The sequence below is a fragment of the Malus domestica genome, chromosome 10 (assembly GCF_042453785.1).
Source record: "Malus domestica chromosome 10, GDT2T_hap1".
Lineage (NCBI taxonomy): Eukaryota > Viridiplantae > Streptophyta > Magnoliopsida > Rosales > Rosaceae > Malus > Malus domestica.
In genome coordinates, this window is record NC_091670.1 from 24,532,829 (window position 1) to 24,550,266 (window position 17,438).

General features: G+C 39.0%; 2 protein-coding genes and 1 long non-coding RNA gene across 3 annotated transcripts; 2 read left to right on the plus strand and 1 right to left on the minus strand.

The window, feature by feature from the left end:
* Nucleotides 1-646: 646 nt before the first annotated feature.
* LOC103445223 (actin cytoskeleton-regulatory complex protein PAN1-like) lies at nt 647-9,233 on the plus strand. The gene is made up of 13 exons (XM_070807175.1): nt 647-1,088; nt 1,794-3,057; nt 3,644-3,862; nt 3,959-4,191; nt 4,583-4,657; nt 5,280-5,351; nt 5,439-5,537; nt 5,919-5,990; nt 6,069-6,183; nt 6,643-6,711; nt 6,923-7,253; nt 7,347-7,476; nt 8,173-9,233. The coding sequence occupies exons 1-13, from the start codon at nt 939-941 to the stop codon at nt 8,875-8,877; spliced, it is 3,534 nt and encodes a 1,177-aa protein (XP_070663276.1). The 5' UTR covers nt 647-938; the 3' UTR covers nt 8,878-9,233.
* A 92-nt stretch (nt 9,234-9,325) lies between these two features.
* On the plus strand, nt 9,326-10,387 carry LOC139188991 (uncharacterized). Its single transcript, XR_011572446.1, has 2 exons — nt 9,326-9,627; nt 9,716-10,387. It is a non-coding gene; the product is annotated as an uncharacterized lncRNA (long non-coding RNA).
* Nucleotides 9,950-14,699, minus strand: LOC103445225 (disease resistance-like protein DSC1). Its single transcript, XM_070807174.1, has 4 exons — nt 13,876-14,699; nt 12,644-13,757; nt 12,201-12,479; nt 9,950-12,109 (listed from the first exon to the last, which is right to left on the minus strand). The coding sequence occupies exons 1-4, from the start codon at nt 14,448-14,450 to the stop codon at nt 10,061-10,063; spliced, it is 4,017 nt and encodes a 1,338-aa protein (XP_070663275.1). The 5' UTR covers nt 14,451-14,699; the 3' UTR covers nt 9,950-10,060.
* Between the last annotated feature and the right edge of the window lie 2,739 nt (nt 14,700-17,438).

The following is a 17,438-nucleotide window of genomic DNA, read 5'->3' on the forward strand; positions in this document are numbered from 1 at the left end:
TATATGCGGAAGATAATATTCCCATTGCTATTTTCTACCTTTGCACTCCTTCCTTTTTTCTAGCATTTGTATTAATAAAGAGCTCGTTTGAATGTGCTTTTAAAATGACTGAAAACGATTTTAGTGAAAATGTTTTTAAAACCATTCTTTAGTAAAGATGCAAGTAAATCTTGAAAAAGTACTTAAAGTGCTTTTGGAACCCTAAAATATTTTTTTCTAAAAGCACTTTCAATTATTTTTAAAGTACATCCAAACGAGCCAAAACTAATAGACAATTAAGTGACATAAACAGGAGAATAAGGACAAAAAGAGAAAACGAGAATGTGAAAATCTTTGATGATGTTATCTTTTATTCGTGATAACTAGTTAGTTCCGAAATGACACATGATGAGAAAATCAATTTACTTTGGGTTGTTGACCCAAGAAAATATGTCCCATGGAACATGAAAATGACCCCTCCTCCAAGATGAGAAGCCGCCTGGAAAATGGCCTTCCCAACAAGGCCGTCATCAAATCTAATCATGAACCCTCATTTCTGGTGGGGTCGGTTTTCAAGATTGAGCATTATTGGGTAGTACCTAATGGGCCGGGCTCATTAGGTCCAGTGGTAGTTTTGATATATCACAACAAATACAATACCATTTTTGTCACAAAAATTCAAAAGTATAAACCGATTAACGCCGATCGTTTTGTCCTTGGACTATTAGGCATCTCTCAGTCTATCCATCGGCTTCTGTTTTTCCTTCTGATCGGAGAAGAAAGGCAACCAAATCCCAGCCGTACGTCGTCGTTTTCAGGGTTTCGAATTCCTGGTCCGCCGAATTTGTGGTTTTCTGATTCTTTCCCCCGGGGCTCCTCACGCGTACGTTATCCTGAACGCGGAGCTGTCGATTGATTTCATGGTCTGATCCTCAGCGAATCGCAATCCGACGGTGGCGATGGCTTCGGCTCAGAATCAATCGGCGAATGTGGATCTCTTCGATGCGTATTTCCGACGAGCCGATTTGGACCGCGATGGCCGGATTAGTGGCAATGAAGCCGTCGCTTTCTTCCAGGGCTCCGGTCTCCCCAAACAGGTTCTTGCGCAGGTACTCTCTCTCTCTCTCTCTATACATATATATATATATATATGTATGTATGTATAATTGTATGTGTATTATGGTGTGTATGTAATGGTTTGGTACTGGTGGAAATGTGCTCCAAATCAGATTGATTTGAATTTTAAGTTTAATTGTTGGTGAAGAGGTTAATGTGAGCTCGGGATGTCGTAATTCTCTGATCTGAGCCGAGCTTTTTATTTCATTTATTATAAATGCGGAATTCATGTTCATTTTGTTGAATTTTATAGTTTGATGGAAAGAAATGGTATAAAACAAGTAGATGAAGGATTTATACTACAGTTAGTGAGGGTTAAGAGAGCTATGTTATAAGGTCGACCTTAGGTGGTAAGCATACTTTAGAAATGGTGTTATATGGGTATTGACTGTGAGATGTGACTACCCAAGGATTGTTTATGACATTACAATAGTGTAGTAGCGAAAACCTACAACATAAGACGACTACAGAATAGTTAGGATTGTGGCATATAAGGGAAATTTTCTGGGTCATGATCATATTGACAAATAGGTTTTTGAAGCTGTATATTTGTTTTGCTGAAGGAATTTCGGTAGAAGATGATAACCGGGGGCATAAGATGTTAAATACTGAATAAATGGAAGAACTTTATCATTATCTTTTGTAACAGAAGTTTGGATCTGTTCTATTTTATATTGGTTGCTTATATTTATTTGCAGATATGGGCACATGCAGACCAGAGGCAGACTGGTTTCCTTGGTCGTGCAGAGTTTTACAATGCCCTTAGACTTGTCACTGTGGCACAAAGTAAGCGAGAGCTTACGCCAGAAATGGTGAAGGCAGCATTATATGGCCCGGCTGCAGCTAAAATACCTGCACCCAAGATAAATCTCGCAGCAACTCCTGCCCCTCAGTTCAATTCTGCTCCTGCAGTACCTTCGACTCAGGGTGGTGCTGTCACTCCCATGCCCTCGCAAAATCTTGGGTTCAGGGAACCGCAAGTACCACCTCAGTATAATTCTGCTGCAGCAGCACCTGCCACTCAGGGTGGTTCTGTCACTCCGATGTCCTCCCAAAATCTTGGGTTCAGGGGACCACAAGTACAATCTCAGTTCAATTCTGCTCCAACAGCACCTTCTACTCAGGGTGGTGTTGTTACTCCAACATCCTCCCAAAATCTTGGTTTCAGGGGATTACCTCCAAGTGTGAATGTGAACCAGAACAATTTCATTCCCCAAGATTCTAAGTCAATTAGGCCTCCAGTGCCTCCATCTAGTTCTGATACCCAACCCTCACAGGGTGTTGCTGCACAAGGCTTTCCCAGGGGAGGTTCAGTGGTTGGGCTTCATCCACAAAACTCAAGCATATCAAACGATTGGGTTGGTGGAGCAACGACAGGGGTACCCTCGCAAGTTGTAAACAAAGGGGTCACTCCCTCTGCAACACAAGATGTATTTGGTCTGGCAACTTCAGGACCAACAACTTCCCTACCACCTAGACCACATGCAGGTTTTGGAATTAGACCATCAGGACCACCGGCCAAGGATTCCAAACCATTAAATATATCTGGGAATGGCTTTGCGCCCGACTCATCTTTTGGAGATGATGTGTTTTCTGCAACCACATCTCAACCAAAGCAAAATTTTCCTCCTGGCAGCGTACCCGTCTCAACAGGCATTGTGCCAATATCTGCTGGGACCCAGTCTTCAGCTATCCCAAGTACACAGTTTGGTGGCGAGCCTCAGCAGGCCCAGTCATTTGCAAAACCAAACCAACAGGTCTCAGCTCAGACTAGCCCTTCTGGAGTTTCACTTGGAGCTGGGAACTCTGCTTCTAGTCAGTCCCATCTGACATGGCCTAGGATGACTCAAACTGATGTTCAAAAGTACACCAATATCTTTGTGAAAGTTGACACAGACAGAGATGGGAAAATCACTGGTGAACAAGCCCGTGACCTATTTCTGAAATGGGGACTACCAAGAGGTAGGACTGTTTTTTTTGAATTCATCTTTTGGCTTGTGTTTTACTGGCACAGGTGCCGTGTGGTTTATTGAAGCTCTTTTCTTTTGTTTGTTTCACTTCTATGTTAGCTTGTAACTGAACTAATGCATCTTTACAAAACTTGTATTATCCCTATCCCGGAGTTAAAGTTGTTTAATTTTCCTCTTTTGGGTGGTGGCTGACTCACAATGTTTAGTTGGTGGCATTTAGCTTGAATTCCTGAACATAACAGGCTTGATCAAGCATATTTTCTGCAAGATGCTTTGCTGCTGGATGTTCATTCTTTGCTTGATGTTATGGCATTTTGATTTCAAAACTTGATGCCATGGATATTTTGTAGATATAAAATATTTGTAATTGGGAGTAATTTTTGCCGGACAATTGACATACAAACATCCATAAATACTATAAAATTGAGTCACGTCTGAATGTGCAGTCTAGATCGATAGAATGATGACCCGTCATGCCACATTATCTTGCAAGAGAACATGTCGGTATTGCATATGAAATTTCAGGGTATTAAAAGTTCCCCCATTCTTAACTTTATGCTCTTGTTTTCATCTTTCAGATGTTTTAAAGCAGGTGTGGGATTTATCTGATCAGGATAATGATAGCATGCTTTCTGTCAGGGAGTTTTGTGTTGCACTATATTTGATGGAGCGGTTTAGAGAGGGACGCCCTCTTCCAGCAGTGCTACCAAGCAATGTTATGCTTGATTTATCCAACATTTCTCAACCTGCAAATAATTACTCCAATGCTGGCAATGTAGCCTGGAGACCAGCATCTGGTATTCATCCATAAAACAAATCAATTTTTTATTTTTATTTTTAAATCATACGTCTTTCTTTGATGGAGAATAGTTTCTTATTTTTCACTTTAAAAGGCTTTCAACAACAGCAACCGATGCCTGGTCCTCGTGCTCGGCACATGGCACCCCCGGCTGGAGGAAGGCCACCAAAGCCAGTTGCTCCTTCCCATGCTGAGGAAAGGCATCAGGCCAATCAGCAGAAACCCAGAGTACCAGAATTGGAGAAACATCTTGTAAATCAACTGAGTACAGAGGAGATTAACTCACTGAACTCAAAGTTCAAAGAAGCAACCGAAGCTGATAAAAAGGTACTTAGAACTTTAATGTTTCTCAATTTGTTTAGCTGGAGCAGCAAAGTTATGTGTGCATGTTACTTCCTGATAAGTATCAAATCATAACAAATGTCCCAAAGACTTGGAATTCTTGTGATGGTGGATTTTACTTTGATCTTTATATCATTCATTTCTGTTGAGAAGATTTTGATCAAGTTTAAGTAAGGATGCTGTGTGGGTTTTGAAGTTCATGATCATTCTTTGATATTAGTAATCTTAATGATTGGCATTTCACATGTTTCTAATGCATGGCATTCATTATACTATCTTTTTGTTATAGCATTCATTATACCTTATTGAAGTTTGTTCCATTTTCAGCTTGTGTTTCTTCAAGCTTTTTGATGTGATTCTGTTGATTTCTTCGCAGGTAGAAGAATTGGAGAAAGAAATTTTGGATGCTAGAGAAAAAATTGAATATTTCCGAGTCAAAATGCAGGAACTAGTGAGTATCCTCGCGTTCTTTTCTGCCCTTTATTTCTTGTATGCCGTTGGTTGTGCATATTGAACATTCTACAGTAGTTTTACTGTTTGCATTTGAAATAATTGTTCTACGAGTGATAGATTTTTGGATGTCCTAATCATTTGTTGCTTTTAAATAATCTGCAGACTTCTTACTATTTGATTTTTGCAGTGGTGTGAGATGTTTTATTTTCTGAACATGTGGATGTTTGTGGTCTGAATCGGTATTGGTTCTTGAATTGACAAGTACTACTGGGAGAAAGTGCAGATCATATGTTTTATCATTTTCCTATAGCTTTAAATGTAGCTTTAAATTTGGGAGAAAGGTCACAGCTTATGCTGTATTTCAAGGTGGCTTCATTATGTTATTGTAGGCTTGGAATATTTTAAAAGGCATTGGACTCAAATTGTAGCAATTTGACATCTACTTACTAACATAAGGAAATGATTGTTTTTAACTTTCAGCTTTTGAATTCTAATTCGCATCATTGTGAATGCTAGTGCTTTATTTTAGATCTCACATATATAGGGTGTGGTGTTGAAACTATGTTGTATGCGACTACCTTGTTCTATTTGCTCTGATCTATTTTCCTTTTTGGTATAAGGTCTTGTACAAGAGCAGATGTGACAATCGCCTTAATGAGATCACAGAAAGGGCATCTGCTGATAGACGTGAGGTATGCTGTAGGATACTTGAGCCTAAGCACATATTTGCATTAATCTTTAGCAACTGTCTTGGCTTAATGAGTACTACATAAATCTAGGCTGAGTCCCTGGCTAAGAAATATGAAGAAAAATACAAACAAGCTGGAGATGTAGCTTCCAAGTTGACTATTGAAGAAGCCACGTTTCGTGATTTACAGGTACCTTTCACCACATAGAAATTGTCGTCAATTAGTGTGCCCATGTGTGTTTGCTTTTGCTTATTCAAAGATCAAAGTGTCAACTGCTTGCTGTTCGTTTTGTTCATCTGAGTCATAATTGCCTGTACATGTGAGATGGCATGCTTTTATTTTTTATATTTTTAACTAAGTATTACATTCTGGAGAAACAAAGATTTTTTTAATTTTTTTAATTTTTTATTTATATTTATTTTTATGGTAGTATTTTTGGCCTGTGGGATTGATGGCAGATGACAGAGAGAAAGTAGGGTGGGAAAATAGAATCAGTTGAATGGTCATACCCCTAGTGGTGTATTCTTTCTATTATCACCGGACTGATTGTCATATGTGATTTATATGCAGGAGAAGAAAATGGAGCTATACAGAGCAATTGTCAAGATGGAGCAAGAAGGTGATGCTGATGGCACCCTTCGGGTACTTTTGCACAACCTTGCTGTTTAAAACATACTTTTGCTCAACTTGTCTAAGATCATTTCCAACTGAAATTTTCAGGATCGTGTTGATCGCATCCAATTGGATCTTGATGGGCTTGTGAAAACTCTCAATGAGCGCTGCAAGAAGTATGGATTACGCGGAAAGCCTACAACATTAACTGAGCTTCCCTTTGGTAAGTTGATCTCATTCCTTGCTAATTTCTTGGGAATCTAAGAATCTTATATAAATAATGATAAGAGTACTTCCATTAGTTTATTCTTTATCAGACTATCTGATGGATTTTACATTAAATTTTTTTTTATGGACTTTGGCTTTGGGTACTCAATTTATTAATAGCATTGCCTTTCTAGAAGCTGAAAGTCATTCTGTTGTTAAATCATCAAAATCCTACAGAGAAACCCTTGTTTTCACCGTTGTAATATTTTCCTAGTCACTCTGCTTTGTTTGATTTCATTGTTTGAATTCTGTGTACCGTTTCTTGAGTGCGTCATTTTATTTTTCGTTATTGTTCACTGCTGTAGCCGACCCCACTTAGTGGGAAAAGGCTTTGTTGTTGTTGTATTGTTCACTGCTGTGGTATTTGTGCTACAATGCATTTTGTAATCTGAAATTTTATTTTGTTTTTATGTAGGCTGGCAACCTGGCATCCAAGGAGGAGCTGCTGACTGGGATGAGGATTGGGATAAGTTTGAAGATGAAGGTATATGCCAAAAATGGGTTTTATAGATCCAGTATTGGCTCTGAGATGATAAATTTCTGGTAGCACTTAAATTCTTTTTTCCTTTTCACCTTGTGGTAAATGGAGCATATTGCCTGCTGTTTGTAGTTCCTTTGTCGTCTGGTGGTGGTTTCCCAATCTGTTCAGGAGTTTTAACTATTCGATGTGACTGATTCAGAAGTTTACTTTTCAGGATTCACTTTTGTCAAGGAGCTCACCCTTGATGTGTCAAATGTCTTGGCGCCTCCAAAACAGAAATCATCATCAGTTCAGAAGGAAAAAGCTCCTCCAGTTGAGAGTCCAACTGCTTCTTCACCTAAAGTTGATGTCAAGTCAGAAAAGCCTCAGAGTGCGGATGACAAGGTTGTTGAAAATGGAGCAGCATATGATAAAAATGAAGAGGAGTCCGCAAAAAGTGCTCCGAACAGTCCATTTGCCAGCAGCCCATCTAGAGAATTTTCAGATTCTAACTATGGAAGGACAGCAGGCACAGATGCCTCACCCCGTGATAAGGAATCTCAAAGGTATAGTTTTAGATCTGTAGTTTTCTACATATTTAAGATCACCATGATACCTGCAAAAATTGTTGAAATTCTAAACTTTGATGTGCACTGCAGTGATGATCATGGGGGTGCTGGGTCTGTGTTTTCCGGTGACAAGGGTTTTGATGAACCAGCATGGGGGACATTTGACACTAATGATGATGTTGACTCGGTGTGGGGTTTCAATGCAGTTAGTGCCACCAAGGTAAGCCGATATTGTACATTCAGTATTCTTTATTATTTTATGGAACTAAATTCTTTGGCCTTGTGTTTATGCTGACCGGGCAGTGCTCCATGATTGCTGTTAATACCACCTACTTGTTTGTGGCGGTGATCATGTATTCTTTGTTTCAAGAGTAGCCTCAAGTGTCCTAATGCTTGCTGCGTTTAGCTATTAGAGAAGGTTCCGAGAATTTTATCAATAATAGTTTCTATCTTCACCAAGTTTCCAGTTCTGAAGGTTTCATCATGTAAATCAGTTAGTAGTACGGGTCTTTCAACCAAATATGACAAAACCGAGTTTCCTGATTTCAGTGTTGGGTCACTGTAGATATAAAAAGAAGGGGTTGTGGAATTGTTCTTGGTGCAATTAATTCCACATTGAAAGGGGACTCTGGTTTTGGCGTTAGGTCTTGGTTAATCAAGACCGTGTTTATGTTTACATTGACAACAGGGGGTGCTGCATTGCACACGGAACATTTTGTAGCCGATGGAAAGTTTCCATTACTTTGCACCTTTTAAGTAGGCATGGATTCTAGGTTCCAGTGAATCCAGTTTCTTTTCTAATAGCTTGTTGGTTACGTAGCACTTTCAAGCTTTCTGTTTTTTGCGGTTTTATATTTGTTGTTATTACTGGCGTGCTGGATTGTGCGGTAACTGCTCTTAATCATGTGTGATGTAGGATATGGATCAGGAGAGTAATAAGGATCACTACTTCTCTGGCCCTGGGGAGTTCGGCCTCAACCCTATCAGGACTGGGTCATCTCAAGGAGGTAGCTTTTCCCAGAAGAGCCGCCCTTTTGCTTTCGATGATTCTGTTCCTAGCACGCCAATGTCTGCCTTCAATTCAGGATATTCACCACCAAGGTACAAGGATAATTCAGAACCTTCATTCGACACCTTCTCCAGGTTTGATTCGTTTAGAAGCACCCAAGATACTGGATACTTCCCTCAACCAGAAACACTTGGAAGATTTGATTCTATGCGCAGCAGTAGAGATTTTGATCAGGGACATGGATTTCCAACATTTGATGACATCCCAGACCCTTTTGGCTCTTCAGCGCCATTTAGGTCATCACTGGACAGTCAAACTCCAAGAAGAGACTCGGACCCCTTCGGATATTCTGGGTCATTTCGGACGTCACTGGACAGTCAAACTCCAAGAAGAGAATCAGATTTTTTCGGGTCTTCAGCAGCGCCATTTAGGACATCATTCGACAGTCAAACTCCAAGAGGAGACTCGGACGCATTTGGGTCTTCTCCATTTAGGACATCATTCGACAGTCAAACTCCGAGACGAGACTCAGACCCATTTGGGTCTTCAGGGCCTTTCCGGACGTCAATGGAGACTCCGAGAAAAGACTCTGATCATTGGAGTGCATTTTAGCCGGTTAGTTGTGCGTCATTTTGTGTCTGCTATTCAATCGCCGTTCAAAGCCTTTCTATCGTGGCGTGGTGGGACGGGCCTTGTGTTTTATGCTTTGAAATCACTGAGCCTGTAATGTATCTTTTGTATTTCATCCCTTTTTGTGTATGCAGGTTGCCATTTCTTCATTATTTTTTCCTTTAGCTTGTTGTGCAACATATATTTCCTCCTTAATTTTGGAAATTTCCTAGTCCTATTGAAGCGAAGACCCCCATAGTTTTTTCGTTTGTTACAAATTGATGATTGTATTATTAAACTTAAGGACTTATTTTGTTGTAATTTCCATTTCCATGTCAAATAAATTTTGTGTTTGCTGATTTTGTTGTTCAGTTCAAACGAGAACACAGGATTTGGCGTTTTTAGTCCAACTGGGTCATTCATATCTTTTGCTCATTGCAGTTGAGCTATCGAGCTATTTGAGTTTTTTTCTTTTGTCGAATGTTCGATGTCAACCACGTGACTCGTCACTTCCACTTTCACGATGTCAAATTCAACTACGTGACACAGCCGCGGCGTCTACCACCAAGAACTGAAGCTTAAGAACCTCCACCTCGACGAGGACGGCAACTTGAAGGTCACCGATATCGGAGTCGGTGCTTTCTCAGCACACTTGAAGCAGGGTCTCACCTTTGTCGCGGACCCCTTCGAGCTGGGGACTCGTTTGCTCTTCGTGGCTTGGTGGATTTTCTGATTTTTGAGCTATTTTATAAGGTACTTTCAGAGTTAATTGAGCTGATTTTCTGGGTTTAATTGTGTGTTTATTAATTTTATGTACTTGATTATGGAACTGGGCATGCAGATGAACTTAATTTGGTGGACGGATTAAGCAGGTCGAAGATCTCAAACAGGTGAGGTGGAGAAAAAGCAGCTTTTGACTTCTTCTTTTCTGATTATTATGGCTGGAACTTTAAAAAGCAGCACTTATTTTTACACTGGAGATATGTTCATAGCTGTTTTTATAAAAAGTTAAAGCAATCCCAAACCGGTACTGGGCTTTAGGCAACAAAGCCTACATATCCAAAAGGAAAATGAATAGACAAATTCAAAATGATATGGCATTCAGGCAAAAAGACCCATTCAGCCAAAAGGATCCATTGGCTTCTTACTCATCATCACTTTCATATAACTCAAACTGATCATAACTTTATTCACTGGCTTCTGAATCATTACCACTATCATATAGTTGTGGCTCATCACTTGATTTACTGGCTTCTGACTCATCATCACTTTCATTTGCTTTATTCTTATAACTTGATCCACTGGCTTCCCAAGTTTCGTCTTCTCTTGTTTCTTCTTGTATTTTTGGTTCCCCCGATGTGAAGAAGCGATCAGGTTTGACCTTCTCAACATCTTCCGCATACAACGGCCATATACCACAATTTTCCACCTTCAGACTGGGATCAGGACTCCAGAAATCACGTCCAGACACAGAGAATTGAACAGAGGCCTCATTTGCAAGTTTGTAAACATCGGGGGAGCATTCTTCTGCTCCCTCTTCAATTATAAAGGGCCTACCCCACACGCACACGTGATCATGTTGGTTGGCTTGCACCCAGGGAGGTATCCAACGGAATCGTTCGACAATGAATCCAGAAGTGAACAGTCCATGGCTTTCACCCGGGGATTTGACATTGCACCTAGCTGTTATTTCAAAGTCATTATTGCCGTTGGAAACACAAGAAACAACAGCAGAGAGAACGAAACCCAATAAACCTGTTCGAAAACAATCTGGAGGAAGCTTGATATGGACTGAAGATCCCTCACTTTGATATCTGAAGCTGAACCACTTTGGAATTTCTTTTCCCGGACATACAATGCCATAATCTTTCTTTGATGAATTAGTTGCCTCTCGCATAATTCTAAGCTGTGCTTCATCCATTATGTTGCTCCTTGCATTATCATCCAAATTTCCGCAATTAAAAAAATTACGTTTCCCAAAATATGTGTATTTATCCCAACCTTGTGTGAGTGCTGTCCTTGAACTTGGCACTGTCTTCAGCGACCTGCAGCCTTGAGCTTCAAGATCACATTGCACTGGGAGCTCTGGTAATGATTGAAGCTGCTCGCACCAACCTAAGCTGAGTGTATGCAACCGAGAAGCTTGTTTGATGCTTGCAGGTATGCTCCTAATCATGCTTCCACTCAGATCCAACTTTTGCAATGAGGTTGACCCAACGAGACCATCAGGGATTTCTGATATGCTGGTGCGATGGAGGTCTAGAACTTCCAAAGATTGCAAACGAACAGAGCCGGACGGCCACTCTTTGAGTGCCGAACAGTCACGAAAGCTGAGAGTTTTAAGGTTGGTTAAACTGTAGATACTTCCTGGGACAACACTTAGTCTCCAGCACTTACCAAGATCTAATGTTTCAAGCCCAATTAGATTTTCAATAGACGAATGAAGCTTTTTGACCGCTGTCCCTTCCAAACTAAGAAAGTTCAGATGTTCGATTCGCTTCGAGATTTGAAGGAATTTGTAAAATGCAGAGCCACCTTTGAGATCAAGTGTGTCACGATACTTCAACTTAGGGATGCTCTCTGAGATCCTTGAAAGCCTACTGCAGTCGCTTAGTCGAATGCTTTTGAGAGCAGGAAGAAACTCGATTGATGAGAGTAGCTCTCGAATGGCTGTGCACCTTAAATTAAGATGTCCCGAAGGTTTCTTGGGCTCCGAAGGTTTCATGCTCTCCGAAGGTTTCTTGGGCTCGAATATTTCCTGGAAGTTCTCAAGTTCAGAGCACCAAGAGAGCTTGAGTTTCTTGAGAGACTTCAACTTACGAATGTCGGTTGGGAGACTCACAAGGTTCTTGCGATCAACCAATGGTAATTTACTTATACCCCTGGGAAGCTCAAAACCCTCAATAGATCGTACCTCACACATACAAAATTTTATATCCAGGTAAGAAATTTTTTCGAGAGACCAAACTGAATTAGGCAACTCCTGTAGACCACTTCCATGTAAATCTAAGAATTCAACATTCTTTGGCATCTCTGGAATATACTTGAGACTTGTGCAATCTCCAAGATTAAGATAAGTAAGCTTGTCAAGATGTTGAAAACACCCAGGAATTTTAACCAAATTCTCACAGGTATGAAGATTTATGTGCTCAATTTCTGGACTCCCAGACAGATTTGGAACTTCCGTGAGATTAGATGAGTACGTCAGATCGATCACTTTCAAGTTCACAAGTCTCTGTAACAAAAGTAACGAAAAATACAAAGAATTAATAAGGGAGACTTTCTACGCTGCATTTTTATACAAGAACTAAAATAGGCTTATATACCTGGTCTTCATTCCATAGCTTTTTAACTCGGCTTCTGGGCATATGAAGCTCAACTAGATTTTCAGGACAAAATTTTGAGGGCAAAGAATTCAAAGGATATCCATGCCATTCAAGATAACGAAGAGAACTGGGAAGATCTAGAGAAGCGGCGAGATAAGTGCCATAATTCACTACAGTTAGCATCATTAGGTTAGACATCACTTTGAAGTCTGCGCGTTTCAGTCTCTGCTTTTCAATCTTAGACCGGTCAACCCACATGGCTTGAACAATTGGAGTTCCCTGACAATAAGAGCAAAGTTTAAATGTGAATATACATACAACAAAATTCAATCAATAATTAAATTTTATAGATGAGCTTTTCTCTGGTATGTTATCATCTAAAATTCCCTATTTGTTTTTAGGTAAAAAAGAAAAGAAAGAAATTGAAGGGATATAGCTCTTACCGTGTTATTTTGCAGTACACGATTGACATCCTTATTCTTGAACAACCTACTCCGTTTACCAGGATCTTCAAAACATTGTTCAAGAACAATTGTTCTTCCCATTTCTTGTACCAAATCGTGCATCTGTACGATTTTCCAAGGTGAATTTTTCCAAGTTGAATCAATTGATATGAGAGACATATCAACGAGAACTCTAATTCCGCGTGCCGCATGGAATCCACGAATATCTAACATTCGTTTTACCTCATCCACATTCTTCCCTTTATGAAAACATGCTATATCCAGAAATATCTCCTTCTCATTTCTTCCCAATCTATCGTAACTCAATCTCAACACTTTCTGGATATTTTCATCGGGAAGTTCTTTCAATTTGTTAAATTCATGTTCCCATTCTTCTTTGCTCTTGCAATTTAGGAATGAGGACCCCAGAAGTACGAGAGCTAAAGGAATGCCCCCAGCATAATCCACTGCCTTTTTTGCCAACTCCTTATAATCTGTTCTAGGAGTAATGTTATTCTTGAAAGCACGCGAATAGAAGAGCTGAAGAGCGTCATCCGGTTTTAATCCCTCAACCTTGTAGATCTTATCCTCTTCAACAGTTGGCCTAAGCGTCCCCCTATCTCTACTTGTGATAATGATTCTACTTCCAGTGCGATACGGAAGACGCTTACCAGCTAAACGGTCCATTTGCATTGAATCACTCACATCATCAAGAACAATGAGGACCTTTGTTCGTCTGAGCCTTTCTCGAACAAAAGTTGATCCTATGGATAGACCTTCTTTCTTTGATATCTCTTTAAGAAGTGTTTTTTCCAAGCGATCCATTCCATTTGCTTGTTCTGAGTTCTCCCTAACATTTCTAAGAAAACAACTAGCTTCGAATTTAGAAGAGAGTTTGTGAAATACAGTTTCAGCAATGGTGGTCTTGCCAATACCACCCATCCCCCAAATTCCTACAGCGATGGGTGCTTCTGGTGAATGAATGCATAATAAAGATTCGATTTGCTCGATGTGTCTTTCAATTCCAATCAGGCCATTTAAATCACATGATGATTCGCGAATCAATTTGTTCCAAATATGATCAACAACATTCTTAACTAGAACTGCCTCCGTCCTGGCATATATATGTATAATTAGGTAGTCTATAATAGGCTTTACCAAATCTTAGCACAAATAAAGAATTGTCACAAGTTTAAAGATATTTTATACAAGTTAAAGAACGAGTTAGTTACCAGGTATTGTTTGAGTAATCAAAGCCAGATAGATTGGCTGCAGTCGTCAAAGCATTCCTCCACTCTTGAACTCTGTCGATACTGTCCTTGAAACGTTTTTCAAGTCCAGCAAATGCAACCGCATAGCTCCCCTGTTGGTTTCGTATATCCGATGGACTGACGTCGTAGAATACGGGTATAACCATCTGGCCACATCTTTCCTTGCATTTGAGTATATGCACAAGTTCCTTCAAACACCACGTGGAAGAAGGGTAGTTTTTCGAGAAAATGATCACCGAAAGCCTAGATTTCTCGATTGCTTCTACAAGGGCAGGTCCAATTTCTTCTCCTCTCTGAAGTCTGTCATCTATGTAGGTTTCAATTTTCCTCTGTTCTAAGGCCTGGTGAAGATGGCTGGTGATGCCACGGCGGGTGTCCTCACCTCTGAAACTGATGAACACATCATACTTTTCCCGAAGAGGGGGGATTTCAGCATCGTCTGCATCACCAGCTGCAGAATCAGCAGCAGAAGACGAAGGAGAAGAAAAGGTTAACGATCTGAACCACACACGCAAGAGAGAAATGATGCACCCCATCTGAGTGCTTGATAATATATCAAAGATCAAGAGAAAGAAGCCAAGTGCTTGATAATATATCGAAGAAAGAGAAAGGATATATCAGAGGTGAATGAGATTTATTAAGTTGCAATTGAGGAGACGATCCAATTAAGCAAATTAAGACACAGAGAGAGCTTGAAATTGGGAAGCAGAAAGAGAGGAGAGAGCAGTTGCCAGCAGAGACTACATCAGATCTTAAAGAAAATAATAATAAAAAAAAGATGACGCGTTTCACCTTACGTTCCTTGAATCTTACCATTCCCGGCCTTACGCGTTTTATGTACAAATTTGACTTTGTTGCTCCACCCGGTGCTTTCATCTTTGATGTGCACACCATCCAATGCAATTTAATTTCAGCAAGTACTAATTTAAGTTGAAAATCAGCAACGAACAAATAAAATATAAAAACTTATTCCAAAAAGGCTACCTCACTCGAAGAGACAATGGTCTAGTTTGGAATTGCTGTGTTTATTTGTTTTTTTTAAATTGTTTATGATGGGGTATGAGAATAAATAATTTTGTGAAAAAAGTAAGTACGCGTTTGGTAAACTATAGTGTTAAAAGTAATTTAGCAAAAAAAAAAACCTGTGACTATGAATATAAAATTTTCATTAATTGGTATTGTTCACATGCTTTCAATGAAAACATCGCTTTTTAGAAGACCATGTGTAAAATTGCTTCTACTTTCTGCTGTTTTGAACCCATGATTTTGAAAAAAACACATTTTTTTTCATTTACCAAACACAATTAAGACCCCAACTTTTTTAAAAAGCTACTTTTAAAAAATTTAAGCAACTCCAAAATAGCTTTACATCTTTAACCTATTTATACAGAAAACTAAATCAAACCCTAATCTTTAGGGGGCAAGTGATCATAAACTTAACAAGCAAGAAAACATAATCCTTGGCCCACAATCTTATACTTGGCTCTACTCTGCTCGTTTGTAAACCGAAATCTGGATTTTGGTAGGTTGGCTCAGCTCAATTTTTGGATGAGCTCGAACTTATGTTTTGCTCGACTTAATAAAAATTAGGCCAAATTTTTTTCGTGATTTTTTTGGTGATATCATACTTTTTAATTGACCCTCGTGATGAAAAAGCTATTAATTGTAATCATGTGGTGAAATTCGTTATCAATCATATTCCAAATAGGATTTTTCCTCATTTTTCTGTCATTTGTAGGGGCAAAAGTGTTATTTTTGTTTTTATTGATTGCATCAACCAATCATAAAGCACCATATGAACATAATTTTTTTTTTAAATTTTGAAACTTTTAGACTACAATAAAAAATAAATAAACAATAAAATTACAAGGTTCATATTATCAGACTTTCCCATTTCAAGAACGCCAAGAGTCCAAAATCAAGATTTTAAAAAATCACAAAGTACTTCACCGCATTTAGGTTAAAATATCAGTTATTATGCGGACATTGAATTTAGTTTCATTTTAAGAAGAACAGTGGTGGGCGGGATGGCTGGGGTTATGTGAAAGAGAGAGGGAGGAAGGTGGTGGTTGGTGGTCAGTGTGGCAGTGTGGCTGATAAGGGTAGAGAGATTGGGGAGAGGGATTTCCAAGTTTTTTCCCTTCTATTTTTGTTGATTATAAAAAAGAATGGAATGACCCTTTTACCCCTTGCATGTGAATGAGATTTGACAATAATTTTAATTTGGACAACGATTGATAACAAACTTCACCACATGATTAAGATTAACACTTTTTTCATCACAGGGGTTGGTTTAAAAGTAGTGTCTCACCATAGGGATCACTAGAAAAATTTAGCCTAAAAATTAAAAAAATAATAAATAACCAAAATAACAAACCATTGATATTTTGAAATTTTTCTTGCTACAATTACTTGCACATTGAAAGGAACTGCGGTTTAGGCATTAGGTCTTGAATGGTTAATAAAGATCACTTTTCGTGTGGATAATAATTGCGTTCCTCCTTTAGGGGGATGTTATCATTTTTTCGCTTGTAAATAACGTGTGCATTTTTACCGTAAAAACTTTATGATCAAAAGTGTTTAATCTTTTAATCTTCATTTGAAGATCAGCCTATACAAAATTATATGAAATATCATTTAGTCATCCAAATGTTTTAAAAAAATTCAACGATGTAGGTACCAAATAATATATTTATACTTTTCTTGATGAGAAGGGATATCAACATCATCAGCATCACCAGCTGCAGGATCAGTAGCAAAGGACGAAGAAGAAGAGGAAAATGCTAATGATCTGCAGCACATTTGCAAGAGAGTAGTGATGCACTCCATCTCTCTCTCTCTCTCTCTCTCTAGGCAGTAGGCAGTAAGCAAAGACAGATAAAGCGCAAGGGAGAAGCTAGGTTGCACAGACACTCCAAAACTCTAAAGTGTCAGAGTATCGGACACCCCAACACGTCTTGGACATGCTCTAGACACGGTTTGGATACGATCAAAACATTGCATGAACCTTTTTGTAAATTAAAAAAACATTTTGGGACATTTTTAGAAATATTGAAACTAAAACCTAAAAGTGTCCCTGACCTCAACCTAACTTCAATCATCTTCTCTCTAGCATGAGTATTTTGTTATATTATGAATTCGAAGTATTGTTTTTTTTTTCTTTTTCAGATGTAATATTTATTATATTTTAATTGTCGTGTCCTAATTGTGTTAGTGTTCCTGTTTTTTAAGATTTATCGTATCGTTGTATCTGTGTCTGTGTCGGTGCAACATAGGGGAGGAGCAAGCAATTGCCGGGAGAGACTATATCAATTTTGAGTTCAGCAATTGTATGAGTTAACTTGACTTGCACAAAGTTACCAAAAATTCTATGATGCGGAGTATCCTAAGTCGATCTCCAAGAAACTCATCAAAGAAATGAAAATAAAAGGTGTGGCTTAGCCGAACTTTTCCTCCTCTTAGTGTAAAATATATCGTTGTATTAAAAAAAAAAAGTAACGATAGCGTATCAAGTATAAGCAACT